Genomic DNA, 15,886 nt, shown 5'->3' with positions numbered 1-15,886 from the left:
CTCCACAGTATGTGGCATCTTCCCTGACCAGTGCTTCAACCCGTGTCCCCTGCATTGGCAGGCGGATTCTTAACCACTGCGCCACCAGGGAAGCCCCCTTGAATATTTTAGAACTTACCAGATATATGGTTTGCAAATATTTTCTCCCATTCAGTAGGTTGTCTTTTTATTTTGTCGATGGTTTCGTTTTCTGTGCAGGAGCTTTTTAGTTTGATGTAGTCCCACTTGTTTGTTTTTGCTTTTGTTGCCTTTGCTTTTGGTGTCACACACAAAAAATCATTGCCAAGAGCAGTGTCAACACTTCATCTTGGCCAGGAGGCCCAGATTACAGTTAAGTCCCCTGCATACAAGCGCGTTCATAAGTCCAATTTGTAAGTCCAACAAAGTTAGCCTAGGTACCCAACCAACACAGTCGGCTATATAGTACTGTACTGTAATAGGTTTATAATACTTTTCACACAAATAATACATAAAAAACAAACACAAAAAATAAAGAAAACATTTTAAATCTTACAGTACAGTACCTTGAAGAGTACAGTAGTATAGTACAAGAAGAGTATAGTACAAGAAGTACAATAAGAGTTACTGACTGGAGGAGGGAGAGGAGGTGGGAGATGGTAGAGCTGAAAGATTTTCAGCAGTGGGAGACATAGGGCAAGCTGCAGTTTCACTCATGCCTGACGTTGATGGCACAGGTTCTGGTTCCTTGTTGGATTCAACTCTCTCTACCCTCTTGAAAAAACAATCCAGTGATGTCTGGGTAGTAGCTCTTTTTTTCTCATCATAGATGGCATGGTAGCACTGGATTGCATTTTGAAGAGCTGCTGCAACCTTTGTGTACCGTTCTACGTTAGGGTCCTATGCCTGAAAAACTTATCAGTGCCTCCTTAAATAAAGAAAATCCTCTTGCCATTTCCTGTGTTGTAATCTCTTCGGTTCTTCAGTTACTTCTTCCTCTTGTCTCTCTTGGTCCTTTCTCTGGGCCTCCAATTCCATCAGATCTTCATTAGTAAACTCCTCGTGTTGTACAGCAAAGGGTTCAATGAAGTCGTCCTCTTGCAGATCTAGCTTGAAATAACGATACTTTATAGTATTACTGTACTCTATACAGTACTGTACAGTAAAGTACACAAAAGCACAACCACCTGTAGAGGATGCATGCACATGACAATGTACGCCAGACACATGAACTAACTTATGTGATTGGACACGCGAATGCACGTTTGCATCTTTGAAAGCTCGCAACTTGAAGATTTGTGTGTAGGGAACTTACTGTATTGGGAGCCAGTAATTTAGAAGCTGCCTACCACACCTAATGTCAGACTTCACTGGTATGTAATTTCAAGTACAAAGGTAATCACGCAGTATAGGTGAAGGCAGGAAGAGGTCTGGGACCTCCATTACAGCTCCACAGGTGCATTCTTGCCACATCAGGGTGTGCTGTGGCCCAGATTAACCTCAGAGTCTCTAAGTGATATATGAGGTTTATCATTTACACCGATGGGCCACTGGTATAGTTACAAAGCTGATCCCAGAGACCTACTCCTTAAATGCATAGACTGTAAACAAACCTGGTACATCGTCTTAGTATCTCATAGATGAGGACTCTCATGCTAGCAGATCTACCATGTTTGCTTCCCAGGAGGCTTGTCATTGGTATGTTTATGAGGAGGTTTGACTATATCACTTGTTTTTTTGGCCAGGGTAGCTTCTTCCCTGCCCCCTTCTGCACCTCCACAGTGAATGATGGGTTGTGGCTTAGCCATTCACTTCCTAACACATAGCTGGGTGAATATGAATGAACTCATTTAGCCTTTATAATAACCTTATGAGAGAAGTCTTCTTATTAAAAAACTGTTTCTCAGAGATTGTGAGGTAAAATGTGTCTAAGATCACTCAGGAAGTACCATGGCTGGGGTTTATACTTGGGTCTTTCTGACTCTACAGCTCATGTTCTTGTCATTGTGCCCCAAACTAGCCGTTTTCATTTAATGAAGTCTAGTGGCCGTTGCTTCCATGCAGGGCTTCTAGAATGTATGAAAGGCAGGTACTTGGAGAAGGAAAGTAGATATTTCTATTTGAGTTTGCTGCCATTCATGGTCATGAGGATAAACTAAAAATATATGCATTTTCCTTCTTTATTTGGACTGTGAGAGACAGATATCCCATAGTTGATCAAACACTGTCCTTAAAAGTCAAGAAGTTTAGGTTTGGACATGGCTCTGATGGCTGTGTACCCTTTGAACTTGTGTTCTTAACCTCTTTAAGCCTCAGTTTCTTCTCTCGTAAAATGGGATTGATCATATCTCTCAGGTTCCTAAAAGTATAATTTTAGGTAGTATCAGTACCACTTTTGTATAGGTTTTCTTTTTCTTTTTAATCTATTAAAACTTTAGTCTTTTTCAAAAAAAAAATTCTTTTCTGGGGACAGAGTTGATAGAGTTTAATGATTTCTACCCTTACCCTGTGAGCTTCATAAATCCTTATACTTACTCAGTTTGCTAGAAGCTCTCCATGCAACGCATGTTAGCCAGCTTGGCTTCTTTCCAGTTATTTTATGGTGAACCTCATTTGTCAAACTGTTGAGCCTATGTGGTATACCTGTTTGTATTTCTAAGATCTTAGGCTGCAGATGACTTCATCTTTCCTGGAATATTTCCCAGTCTGTCTTTTTCTTTTTTAAATCTAGTGTAGTATCTTTAGATCCTGGAATAAGCTCTGCTTTGTACCACGTTGTGCAGGAGGAGCAGAACAATTGGACTCTGATTCTTATGGCTGTCTGTCTGCCTCTGTATGGCTGACTGCACTGTCCTCCCACAGTGATAGGAACTCTTGGGGCTGGTTGCCACAGGTAAGGCTAAGGCATAGGGAGAATAGAAGCAGACACAGGGCGGGGACAAAAGAGAGAAGGGCTGTGGAATAGCAGAGTGTGACCAACAGTTGTCTCCATTTCACCACCTCTTGATCATACTTGTATTGTGAACAATGACTAGTATATTAATACAGTCACAGGTGTAGAATTAAGGTCCTAAAGGGACCTAGATCATCTCACTCAAACTGTATAATTTATAAATAAGAAAATGCAATATATAATGATAAAATGACTCATTATCCAAGTTTATAAAGCTAATGAATAGTAGAACTGGGACTTGAAATCAGTTCTGTTGATTCCAAATCCAGTATTTCATCTGCTAGTGCAACATCTAGTGGTTTGTTTGCATTTTTTCACCCACCAAATATTTAGTCACCAGCTTTTAGGTACATACGATATATGTTAGGTCTGAAAGTCAAATTCATACACGTTAATTTAACGGTCAAGATAAGAGAATACACTAATATTGGTAGTACTAGGATGTGTTAAACAAGGTAAGAGTTAGATGTAGATTTTTAAAGCTTATAAAGTTTTTACTAACTTGTGTTTTATTACAAAAGAAATGCTTATTTATTATACAAATTTGAGACAATGGGCAAAAAGTTAAACCACCCAAATTCTACCACCTAGAAAAATTTCTTTTTCGTGTATGTTTGTATATATATATTTTTAAATTACAAAAGTCGAATCCTTCTAAACATTCTTTTATAACCTGATTGATAACCTGGAGAACCAGGCTGGGAGAACTCAGAGTGGCAGTTGTGAACACTGTCAGATCCTGCTGCAGCAGTTGTTGAAGGTAGGAGTGAGCAAGGTTTAAGGGCCTTTAAAGACTCAACTAGAATGGAGTTTGTGTTGAGGAATCTGAATTGGAGGATTAATGGTTCTTGGGTAGAAGGCAAACTATTGCCAGAATGGCAAGGCCTTTTTCCCTTCCTCTGGCCATATTGTTTCAAGGTTATTTCATTGGAAGAATTACCATTGGGATCCAAGAGTCAGTGGTTTGGATCTCTTAATTTAGCTAGAGATACAAGTGAGCTGTAGGGTGTAGAAGTAAGTTTCCTGATATCAGACAGTTACGGTCAGTCTATTGAGGATCCTTCTTTCCGGACAGAATCCTGCTATAGTTGAAAAGGAGTATGGAAGTGAAAGTGTAGTCGTCAGCTCATTATGTAGTCATCAGCTGATTATTTATTTAGGCCAATTTCTTGGCCTTTCAGGAACTTTTTTATTTGCTTCCTCTATTGGTTGCTTGCTTTTAAGATTGGCAAATTAATGTAAAATGAAGCTTATCATAAATTCTGAAGAGTTACATAAATGTAACTGATGGTATTAACACTGATGGTAAAAATGAGACTTTTTGTTTTGTTTCAGATGCAGGGCTTTTTTTTTTTTGATGCCTACAGTGTTTCTTAAAATAATCTGTCTAAATATATAGAACTTTAAAATGTAGGTCTTATGAAGAACATTTATTTCTCTATGCATATATTTAGCCTTGGGTCTTGGATATTGCTTTGGAAATATAAAGCTAGCTCATGGGTAAATAGATTATTCTTGTAAGCATTTTTTAAAAAGGGGGGCAAATGTGCTTATGCTTTTTTAAAAGTGCTTTTCTTTTTGAAATAAAAGCTTACTGGAAAATTTTGGGTGTTGGTATGTGGGAGATAATTTGTGCTTTACATTGTTTCTGGGAAAAGATGTGTGTGATGTAAAATAGGTAAAATAACCAGTGATGATCTTTATTAAAAGATGCTTGCTTTGTGGGATTCGACTTTGGACATGTTTTTCCATTTTCCTTTGGGAATCTTTTTCTTCTAAATTTCAGTGTTGCAGTCTGTCTTAACCTTAGCCTTTTATGTGTATATTCTGTTAGGTATATTCTGTTAAAGGTTTGAATATGGCCCCTTTGTGACTTTACTCATGCCTTATCCTCCTAGATTGTCCCTGGATGCATGAATGGGTAGATAAGATAGATGTAGATGGTTAGACTTATTTTTGCTTATGAGTCAGTCTGAAGATTGAGATCTTCATTGGATTCCCTTTTGATATCCTAGAGATTTCTCTTTACCCCTTTGCTACAGCTCTGGCCTAAGTAGACTTTGGAAGCCTTTTTATTTTCTTTCTCCATCTCTGAATTTGGATGTGGAATGTTAGAAGCGTTTGTTATCCTTCAACCCACTCATCTCCCTTATTCCTAATTGTTTTTCTTTGTACCACATGAAATAAGCTTTTTTACTTATGAAGGTAACTGATTTTACTTCAAGAGTCGGGCTGCTTTGAGGGTATTTGGTAAGTGCATACATAGTGAGTCAGTATTAACTGATCTGTGTCCTCTTTGACCTTCACCCTGTCCTTGGTAAAATTTTAGAATTTCAGTAGTTGTGATGTCTCTCAGATATCTTGTTTGTTCAGGTACCTCACTACTTCATAGACTAATAATTTCTGCTCACAGCTAGTTTAGTCCAACATTGCTTAGGGGAAATGCTTTAAATTCATATTTCTTCATAGTAAATTAAGATGAAACGTTTCAGTCATACTAGTCTGTATTAAAATACAGTGAAGAAGTTTTTCAGTTGTGAAACAGATTCTTTGTAAAAGGAGTAAATGTATGCTTAATTACTTTCATCTCCCTGTTTAATACACAAGCATTTAGAAAACATGGAATAAACAAACAAGCACAAAGTAGACAAAACTACCCACTGGACTCTCTCAAATGCTGTTTTCCCCCTGGAAAACTTGACTCTCCCCTAACAGTTGACTAATTCCTAATTGTTCTTTAAATCTCAGCTCTTAGATGTCATTTTCTCAGGGCAGTTTTTTTTCTTTTTTTTTTTTAAACTCCTAGAGCACATTGTGTAGAGCTCTGTGTTATGTGTTCTTGTAGCTTCCCATATGTCTACTGTAGCAGTCATATCACTTTGTTGTTATTATGGGTTTTATGTCTATCCCTAATAGTCTGTAAGCTCTGTGACAGCCAGAACTGTATCTGTTTTATCACTCTATTTCAGTGCCTGGTATATAGTAGCCCCTTAATTTTTTTAAATTTATGAATTAACTTTAACCTTTTAATACTTTTGATGTTTTATTTCATACTTTTCTATGTGTCTGGGCACACATAAAAATATATAAACACATACTTTTGTAATGCTATTACACTGGAGTTTTTTTACCCTTTTGTGTAGGAATAGAATTTTGAAATCAACATATGAGGTAAAAATTGCTCTTCAGTCTTTGGATTGACAGTAAGTCAACAAAGTCAGTTTCCCTCCAGTGTACAGTGATAAAGGTCTGCTTATATACAGTGGTAGTTGGTCTCTCTAGAGACTTATCCAAGGTCCTCTAAAACCAGACTCTCATGTACCTTCCGGCAATCTTTCCTGCTGTGCACTTACATACACTGGCTTCGGTTGAATTTCTCCTATCTTTAGTTTACTCCGTGTTTGTCTTGTATTTTCTGGTTCCCGCTCCTTTGTTCATGCCATTTTTCCTCTTTGGAATACCTTAGCTTTTCCCTTTCTATCCATTTTTAAGGCCCACCTCAAATTCCATCTGCTGTGACATGTTTCTCTTTTTCTCTGGCTAACCCTTAGTGTCCTCCTTTCACTTCTGAGTTCATGGTGCTTTATTGCCAGTGGTTATCCTTTGACACTTGGTGATTTACCATTTTGGGACTGTTTTTTGAGTCTCTTGCTTTTGTGTGAGCTTGTCTTTTCTGGTAACCATATTGTTGGATCACTGAAGGCAGGGATATTCATCTTCTATTTATTTGTGTTCTTCACAATTTATACCTGGCACAAAGTTTCTCAGTAAATAGTTTATTTGATTAACTATAAAAATTTATTTGCCCCTTATATTTATAGCATGAACCCTGAAGAGAATTCTTTGTCTTTAAGAAATTTCTACAAATACCTGATTCTATTCTGTCTTACTGCTTTCATGTAATATCTAAGGTGTCCAGGAAATCTGTATATAAGTAGCACAAGAAGCTTAAGTAACTATGGGGTGCCTTATGGCCCACTTACATAGAAATTTTTGATGGTGCACCTATATACTAGGTGAAGGAAGAGAAATCATGGATTAGAGGTAGTAAGTTTTTCAGCAGAGCAGAGATCCATTCCTTATAACTGATGCCTCTGAACTCTGAACCATGTTATTCCCAAGGTAGAAGAAAAATTTCCAGGAAGATGATTAGATTTCCTTAATGTATTGGGAGCCATGTTTATTAAATGATTAATTTTATTACATCAGTCTTGTGACTGGAATGAGAAATTGTCTCCTTGCTATAGGTAGACTGTTATTTAAGAAATTCTTCTTAATTGATTTGTTTCTTCTACTGTGGTATAGCCTAAAAATCAATGGGAATTGTAACTAGTGATGAATTTTGAAAAAGGTGTTCAAGAGCCCTAGTTTTCTGTTGTCACAGATGTTAAAAAAAATGGTATTCCTCATATTTACTAATTTGGTGAACTTGCTTTCTTGTTACCTGTTCATCAAACTGTTAAAATGTAAAGTGCAGATTGCATTAATGTGGAAGGGATTTTGTTTGATTTTTGTTTAGGTACAGAGAGGATGGTGAAGCTTTATTAATTTTGCTTCCCTCAGAAGAAAAAGGGATGGTGCAGCAGCTTCTTCAGAAGAAAGTGCCTGTGAAGGAAATCAAGTAAGAACTATTTGCTGTCTTGATATTATTGTTAGAAAAATGAAGGCATGAAATTATTATGCCTAATTATGTATACCTAATTCCCTCCTCCCTCTAAGCTTTTCTGCTGTATGATTTTGGACTTTTTGTTTGCTTTGTTTTTAACAACTTTTTTAGAAGACTGTCATCGGAGAAAACAAGATGAAAAAGAGACCTTGTTAGCATCAGGAGGCATTGATGGTTGAAAGAATTAAACCTCTTGGCTGAACTTATTTTTGGGGTTGTCTGTCTATTTCAGAGGATTGTCCTCTCCTGTCATTGAAGATGTTTAGATTGAGTGTCAGCAGAATTGATTGTAGTCTCACTTATATTGGGGCCCTTGAAACACCCTGCTTTCATTTGGAGGAAAGTAACTTGGGAGGGTGGTTAGATGTGGTGGAGGAGTGGATAAGAGTTTAGATGAAACAAGATTGGGTGTGAGTTGATAATTGTTGAGGCTGAGTGAAAGTTTTCTACCTTTGTATATTTTGATATTTTCTGTAATTAAAAAAAGTCAAAAACACCTCATCTGCCATCACCTATTACCACTCCAGCTTTTCAGGAACAAAATTGTTCAGTCTAAAATCAGGGAAACAAGTGGAATTTCCTTTGTGAAACCTAGAATAGATGCTTGTAAGAATTACATTCTTTCCTGTAATTTTCATTCTAAACCCGGGCAGATTTAAGTAACCATTCTATTATGTTATGCCTGATTTCTAGATAAGGAAAACAATATTTATATCCTTGGCTACTTGTTTATTATTTGACTTTTGTTTTATGGTATTTGACTGAAAACGGAAATTGTATAAAAATGACGTTTGCTTTCATTTATTCCATTTCATTGATGATCCACCTCCCACAAGAGGCTACTTTCTATCCTTAAAGACTTAAGAAGTGAACATTGCTAATTGTGGTGTTAACCTAATCTTTCAGTCACTCAGCATGGGTTGTTTAGAGAAAATGTCAATTTTACATTTTTTTCCTGCATTATTCAAAATATGCAGAGTCAAATTTCTGTCTAGTGTAATTTCAGTCTAATCTGGGTCATAGATGAGAAATAATGTTATAGATTTTAAAAATACTGAGGAAAATAGAAAATACTGTGTACTGTTTTCAGTTTCTAAAATTGAGATGTCTTAGTTTAATCTTTATCTTTTTGTTACAAAAGAATCAATCCAGAAAAACTTACAGACATTCAGAAAAAATTGGAATCGCTTTTAGCTCAAGATCAAGATTTAAAAGAAAGAGCTCAAAGGGTAAGTCATTTTTGAATTTGATACCTTCAGTGGAATAGAGCATATAATAAAGTTATGTTGTATCATTTTCTACTACTTCTAGGTTGCATAGTTATGCTTCAGATATTCAGGTAGTATAAAGTTCAGGTAAGTTTAACTTATTCTTTAACTTTGAAAAAATTATGTATTTCTTTCTTTTTTTTAAAAAAATTTTTGGCTGCACCACGTGGCATGTGGGATCTTGGTTCCCCAACCAGGGGATTGAACCCGTGTCCCTTGCAGTGGAAGCGTGGAGTCCTAACCACTGGACCACCAGGGAAGTCCTAAAAGTCTATATTTCTTATAGTAACTTGGAAAAATGTCTATTATTTGTCCATAGTCTTGTCAGACATATAGAAAATACTCTGATTTTTAAGTGCACAATGGCTGGATTTCTAATATACTTGATAAGGTTATCAACTTTTGATTTCTTCAGTAAAGTTTTTATTAACTTCTGACTGCACTTTCTTGACTGTAAAATTAATATCTTATATTAGGTTAAATTTCTAGAAAGCATAGCACTCTTGCTAAATTCTCTTTAGGAATGAGATTTTAATCTATAAGTATGACAGTGTTCCCAAACTGCTTTTTTTGGACTTAGAAATCCTCTTGATTAGCAAATACACAAAGAATTGTCACTTTTAGTTATACTTATTTTTTAGTTCTTAGAGTACCCAGCAGTAGATTCTTTAGAAAAGGAAGATGTGAAATTATTTTGTGTTGTGCTTATAGCTGTCCAATCTTTGAATTGACAAATATTTGAGTCCCTGTTATGAAGTTCTTCATTTTCAGCACTTGTTTACTTATATTTTAGTTACGAGATCTACATAGGATATCTACATCTGCATCTCCCATAACTCAACAATGAGTTAAAAAATAGGGATTCAGAGATTGGAGGAAGAAAATAAAGAGGAGGCATGGAAAGGGCATCCTCAGTAGACAGAGGAGCCTGAGCAGAAATCAGTAGTCAGTCTTTTGTGTGATGGTTTTGAAACTGGATATTCTAAGCAAAGAAGTTTTATTTAAAGAGAAGATCTTATGTTTAAAAAATTAACTTAGGTTATATTTTATCAAATTATTGTCATTGTGCTTAAAATACCAACATTAATGATGAAAGCTAAAATTCAGATGCTTAGTATGTGCTAGGCACTTAGCTGCAGCATGACCCTATTACATGACAGTTTGGTTTTTTTTTTTTTTTTACCTGACAGTTTGATATGCATTGTGTTATTTAATCTTGCCAACAACCTGTGAGGTAGGTGATATTGATTTGATTTTATAGATGGGAAAATAGGAGCTGAGGAAATTAAAAACTGTCCAGGGTGACGTAGCTATTAAGTGGCAGATCTAAGATTTAAATCCAGGTCTTTCTTCAGAACTTCCATGAAACATCAGGAGAAGTTCCAGAGTATAAGAGAATCAAATAATGAACTGTGCATAGTTAAACTTCTGTAAGCTCACTTCACCTGAAATCTAATGAAAAGGGTCTTTAAACAGATTTTTTTTTTCTTAGTTTTTGGGCATATATTTAGGCATGGAAACATTTGTGTGCATGTTTTGCCTAGCAGACATACTTTAAGCTAGGAGTTAAATCTTTTAGAAGCTTTGGAAATAGTATGCACATTTGAAAATAACATACATGAATTCTGATGTCATGACTTTGTGCATACTTAGGTCATTCTATTATGAATCAGGAAATATGAAACACTGGAAGGATGTCGTTTCACTGGTTTCTGCATATAACAAACGAGCCTTCCAGAATAAGATTATAGAAAAGCACATTGAAATAAATGATGTGATTTACTGGGTGTCACGCATGGTTTAGCAGAACGGCTAACTGTTGTCAGCTGCAGCAAGCTATCTAATTTCATAGAAGCGATTTTCTAGCTTTTATTATAATCTGGATAGAACAAAAACAATAAGAAACTGGGATGATTTCTTGTGGACGATTGTAGGGGAAAAAATTATCCTTGAATTATTCATTTTAATGCCTATGGAGACAGGGAAAATGGTTTGAAGATTAGTGTAAATGGTTTGAAGAAAGGATTAGTGTAAAGTTAGAGAAAATGTGAAGTTTAGGAAATATAGAAATGGGAGTTAAATATACTTTACAAAAACTAATTTTAAAATCAAAAAATAAAACTCCTGCTTGCATATGTTTCACTATCTTTGCTGCCTGTTTATTTTACAGACTGACAGAGGATCCAGGACCATGTTTACTTTTTAGTTTGTAATAGCTCTTGGTATAAAGATAGTTTACTTTCTTTCTTTTTTTTTAACACAAACAGAAGAAAAATATTACAAGTTAATGACAGATTACTTGAAATTATAATGACAACTAATTACTTGAAATTATAATAAAAAAAAGCTTTAGGAATAAACTTTTTCCTGTTATGATTTTATTAAGCTTAATTTAAGTACAGTAAAATTTTGTTGTAGTAGTCAAAGGATGTTTTCAAGTAATAATTATTACTTATAACTGGTATTCATTGGTACTTAATGTATTCCAGAAGAAATGCCGAGTATTCTACATGCATTTTTCTCATTTAATTCTCATAACACTCTAAGTAGAAGGTACTGTTATATTATGTTTGATAGATGAGGAAACTGACAGAGAAATTAGAAACTTGCTCAGCTAGTAAGATGTGGAGCTCAGATTTCAACTGTATTATTCCAAAGCCTGTGTTTTTCCGTATTAATGCACCTGAATGATATTAACTTCTAGAATAGCTTTTTGAGAAGGTTATGTTTTATGTTGAGTTGGCTTGATGAAACCAAATTTAAAGTCTTTTCTAATATTACAATTCGAAAAAGGTAGGTTTTTTTGTTTTTGTGGGATGACATATACTCAGCTATTTTTGAGGTTTTTCACTACTGTTGAATTTATCCCTTTGATTAATTTTTTTATCTCAGTTAAAATTCATTTTCCATTTCTGACTAGTATATATCTTACACTTCAGCCTTTTATGTTTACAGTGTTTTGTCTCCTACATACGTTCAGTGTATCTGATGAAGGATAAAGAAATATTTGATGTGAGCAAGTTACCTATACCTGAATATGCCCTGTAAGTATTCATATTATAGTTTTGTTTGTGAATCCTTAAAGTTAGAGGGAATTTGTTTGAAACCTGGTTTTGAGAGTCTTAGTTTAAACCACTATGCCTTACCTTAAAAGAATCTGTTGAAGATTTGCAGAGAAAAAGATTATATAAACTGTAGAAAACTTGTTGAGCTTTCAGTTGTCAGGAATTTCAGTCAGGAAGAAGTTTCTTACTTGTAAGTATGAATTCCTGAAAGTTACACTGGCAGTTTCCTGTAGTTTGGGCTTAAAGGAGATGGAGAGCAATTGACAAGCATTCTTTGAAATCTTTAAATGTCTGTAGCCCTCTTGTTTTCTAAAAAGCTGGCTTGGTTTACTGTAGTTCTTTTTATGCTTTGGATGCAAGTCTCTTTGTCAGTTCTTCCCTTCTTTTAGATTGGTTTCCCATGCTGCTTATTGCTTGGATATTCTTTGTGTCTTGATGTTTCTTACATGTGCTCACAGTTACCATGGCAAAATGTCTCTCTTTAGTAATTGTGGTTACTATTATATGAAAACGGAACTCTTGGTCTTGTTTTGGCTTAGTAGTTGAAGGATTTTTTTTCCTAATCTTTTCAGGTATAAAGGAGGAGCATCTGTTTTTCAATGGGGTCCCACCTGTGGGAAAAGCATTGACAAAATCCTATAGAAGCACCCTTAAGGTTACTCATACTTTGAATGTCAGATTGAAATCTCCTAGTCTGTGATGAAATATGTACTTTCAAAGCAAGGTCTGTGTATTTGGCCTGCTTTCCAGGAATTCGAGTACCTTTACCTTTGAGTCTAATAAAAACTTGTATCCGAGTGAGCTGCTGTTTTCCATTCTTCATGTTACATTGCAAGTTCATTATAACAGGTAATTTGTCAGTTGTAACATTTTAGAGCCATTTAATTTGCTAGATAACAAAGTAAGGTCACTGACTTTTTGTTTAGGTAATGGATGGAAAATCACATGCCATGGATAACATGTTTTTGTTTGCTTATCTCTTTACGAATTTTAAAATTTCTGAATATGATTCATGGTTTAGGTTATTAGCTGATTTTTGTGCTTCATGAAATTCTATCCTGGTTTCCTGGTTTTCTCATTGACATAGCTGAGATATTAGCAAACAGGAGAGGCACAGGTCTTTTAATGCTGCAAGGCCATATTTAGAGGACATTTTGTTGCCACAGATGCCAGTAAATCTTATCTGTTTACAGTTGAAGACCTTTGCTTTTTGTTGGTGATGCTTAGGGAAGCAGAAAGTTAAATTCTGAGCCTAAATTACTGGTACAGTTTAACTTGGTGTTTTAATTTAATTTTTGTGGATTTTAGATGTATAATTTCCTTGATCTATAATTTCCTTTAGAAGCCTTTGATACCTAAAACAGTGCTATGTATGTAGGATAAAATAAAGGTTTAAAAAACTATTTTACTGAAGAAATATGTTTTATTTATTTATATTAGTAAAATACTTTTTTGAATATTAAAGAAATATGTTTTAAATACCTAATATATCTAGTTCATTGAGCTAGGCATTAAAATTATAGATGTGGGGCTTCCCTGGTGGCGCAGTGGTTGAGAGTCCGCCTGCCGATGTAGGGGATACGGGTTCGTGCCCCGGTCTGGGAAGATCCCACATGCCGCGGAGCGGCTAAGCCCGTGAGCCATGGCCGCTGAGCCTGCGCGTCTGGAGCCTGTGCTCCGCAACGGGAGAGGCCACAACAGTGAGAGGCTCGTGTACTGCAAAAAAAAAAAAAAAAAAAAAAAATTATAGATGTATGGTTATGTACTTCTACCTTAAAGGAGGTCCAAGTTTAGTAGCAGAGAAAGACATGTAAATGTAACTGTAATACATTGAGAGAAATGCTCTGATGCGTATTGAGTTTGTGATCCTAACTGTATCCCCTATAACAGTAATAATGACAAGTGCTCAGTAGTGGCTGCCTGTGTGTTAGGCACTATAATAGATGCATTGCCTCTGTGAACTCATTTTTATAATGACCCTATAATGTAGGTACTCTTGTCATGCCGTTTTGCAAATGAGAGGACTGAAGTATAGAGAGGTTTAATAATGTCCTTTGATCATATAGCTTATAGGTGACAGAGCCAGGATTTTAACCTCAACAGTTCTATTTATGAATCCAGGTTTTACAACCACACCTCTCAGTTTCTGTGAATTGTGTCTTATAGGAAAAAGGCAGTTGGTCCATTTTCTAATGTTAGCTTTTTATTATAGCAGGCCTTGCTTTAAGAGTTTCTTTTCAATCCATCTGTGGGAACTTAGAAGCTAGGAAAGACCTGACCATAAAGTAAATCTTGATCTTAGAAGGAGAAAATAAGATTTTTTTTTCTTTTTTGGTCTCAAGTTTAAAAATCCATTTTTATAGAAGTGATTGTGCCACATTATGTGTGTTAGAAGGGAGGATGATAATACTTGAGTTTATTCATTGCATAGAACTGTGTTTTGTTCTTTCATGGTCATGCCTTTTCCAGCTTTAGTGTTTATATTTTACAAAGTATTTTCATATAGTTAGTACATCAGATATTTATAACAGCTGTGAGATAGGCCTGGTAGGTATTGTTATCTCACATTTGAGAAAACTGAGGCTGAGAGAGTTATACTGGAAATAGGCAGATTTAGTAGTTGAACTGTTCCCTTGCTTCTGGTCTCATGCTCTTTATTTTGTTAACTGTGTTACCATCTTAATGGAAAATGGGGTATCTCCAGTATTTTCTGACAGGTATTCATTATCTTTTAGATCACCTAACGTGTCAAGATTGAGTTGTATCTCAGAGGAACATTTTCTTAAAAAAAAAATTTCCAAAAATCTCAACTCCTGAGAAACCATTTCATAATAGACTCATAAACACACCATCAGTGTGCTGAGATAACTGTTTTCATTTGCTCATATTTAAGGTCTCTTGGTCTTGCTGTGGCACCACGGGTAAGATTTCTTCAGAGAATGCAAAAACAACCCAACAAAGAACTGGTAGTGAGTCAAGATAATAAAGTAATTGAGCCAAGGACTCTCTCCCTCACCAATGATGAAGTGGAAGAATTTAGAGCCTACTTCAATGAGAAAATGTCTGTTCTCCAGAAAGGTGGGAAAATACCAGAAGGGACAGAGTACAGACTGGCTAGTGGTATTAGTGATGGAGAGGAAGAAGAGAAAGAATGTGAACAAGAAATGGAAGAGAAACTGGGAAAAACAAAAGGGTCTCAACCTCAGTCTGTCTCTAGCAACAAAGAGCCACAGAAGAACAAAGAAGTTCCTGTGCAGTTCTTGGACGGAGATGATGATGAGGAGGAGGACGGTGGCCTCAATGCTGACTTCTTTAAGGTGAAGAGGCGCAATGTGTTTGGGTTGGATCTTAAAGAGAATAAAACATTACAGGTAAGTTTACCCCTAGTGGAGGATCTTCTATTATTTCCTACCACTTCTTACCATGTGCTGCCTGTTGCCTTTGGGGAACTGTGGGAAAATAACCAGGAGAAATTTGTAGAATGACTTTCTTTGCTGTGAACTCTCCCTCCTTCTCCATCTTTAACGATGGAATAGGTGCTAAAGAATTCTCATTTTTCATAACTTTGGGAATTCTAAGAGGTTGACAGCTTTAATCTTTTCATTTATTGGTTTTCTGGTGCATGTTTTAAAAAGTAGCCAGTTTCATGATTATAACATTAAGTAATAAGGTGATGGGGTTTCGTGGTTTATGATGTGAGGATCCTTCACTGTGATTCTTAGTATACTACTTTCTGATTTAAATAATTATAAATATTCCTTACAACAATTCAATCTCTCTAAACTTTTAATGAGACATTTGGTTTTGGGCACCAATCCAGAATCTTAAAAAGAAAGCCAGCACTTCTATTTAAAGGCCGCTTATGAAGGTTTATTAAGTTTCACATAGGTCCTTTGTTTCTCACTAGGCACCTGCTAGGAGGAATAAAAGAGATAATCAAGGTAAAGCACCTGTTTCCTGGGGTACTTGTAGGTGC

General features: G+C 35.7%; 1 protein-coding gene across 3 annotated transcripts in view; it reads left to right on the top strand.

The window, feature by feature from the left end:
• DDX10 (DEAD-box helicase 10) overlaps positions 1-15,886 on the top strand; it is a 287,054-nt gene that overhangs the window by 40,961 nt on the left and 230,207 nt on the right. For all 3 annotated transcript variants that reach the window (XM_029207245.1, XM_029207243.1, XM_029207244.1), the window contains 4 exons: positions 7,431-7,532; positions 8,719-8,806; positions 11,801-11,889; positions 14,804-15,281. In XM_029207245.1, the coding sequence (XP_029063078.1) occupies positions 7,431-7,532; positions 8,719-8,806; positions 11,801-11,889; positions 14,804-15,281 (757 nt within the window). The remainder of the gene's footprint in view (positions 1-7,430; positions 7,533-8,718; positions 8,807-11,800; positions 11,890-14,803; positions 15,282-15,886) is intronic.

Source organism: Monodon monoceros, unplaced genomic scaffold (genome assembly GCF_005190385.1).
Source record: "Monodon monoceros isolate NGI ecotype Baffin Bay Population unplaced genomic scaffold, NGI_Narwhal_1 Super_Scaffold_7, whole genome shotgun sequence".
Taxonomy (NCBI): Eukaryota; Metazoa; Chordata; class Mammalia; order Artiodactyla; family Monodontidae; genus Monodon; species Monodon monoceros.
This window is presented reverse-complemented; position numbering and strand designations above follow the sequence as displayed.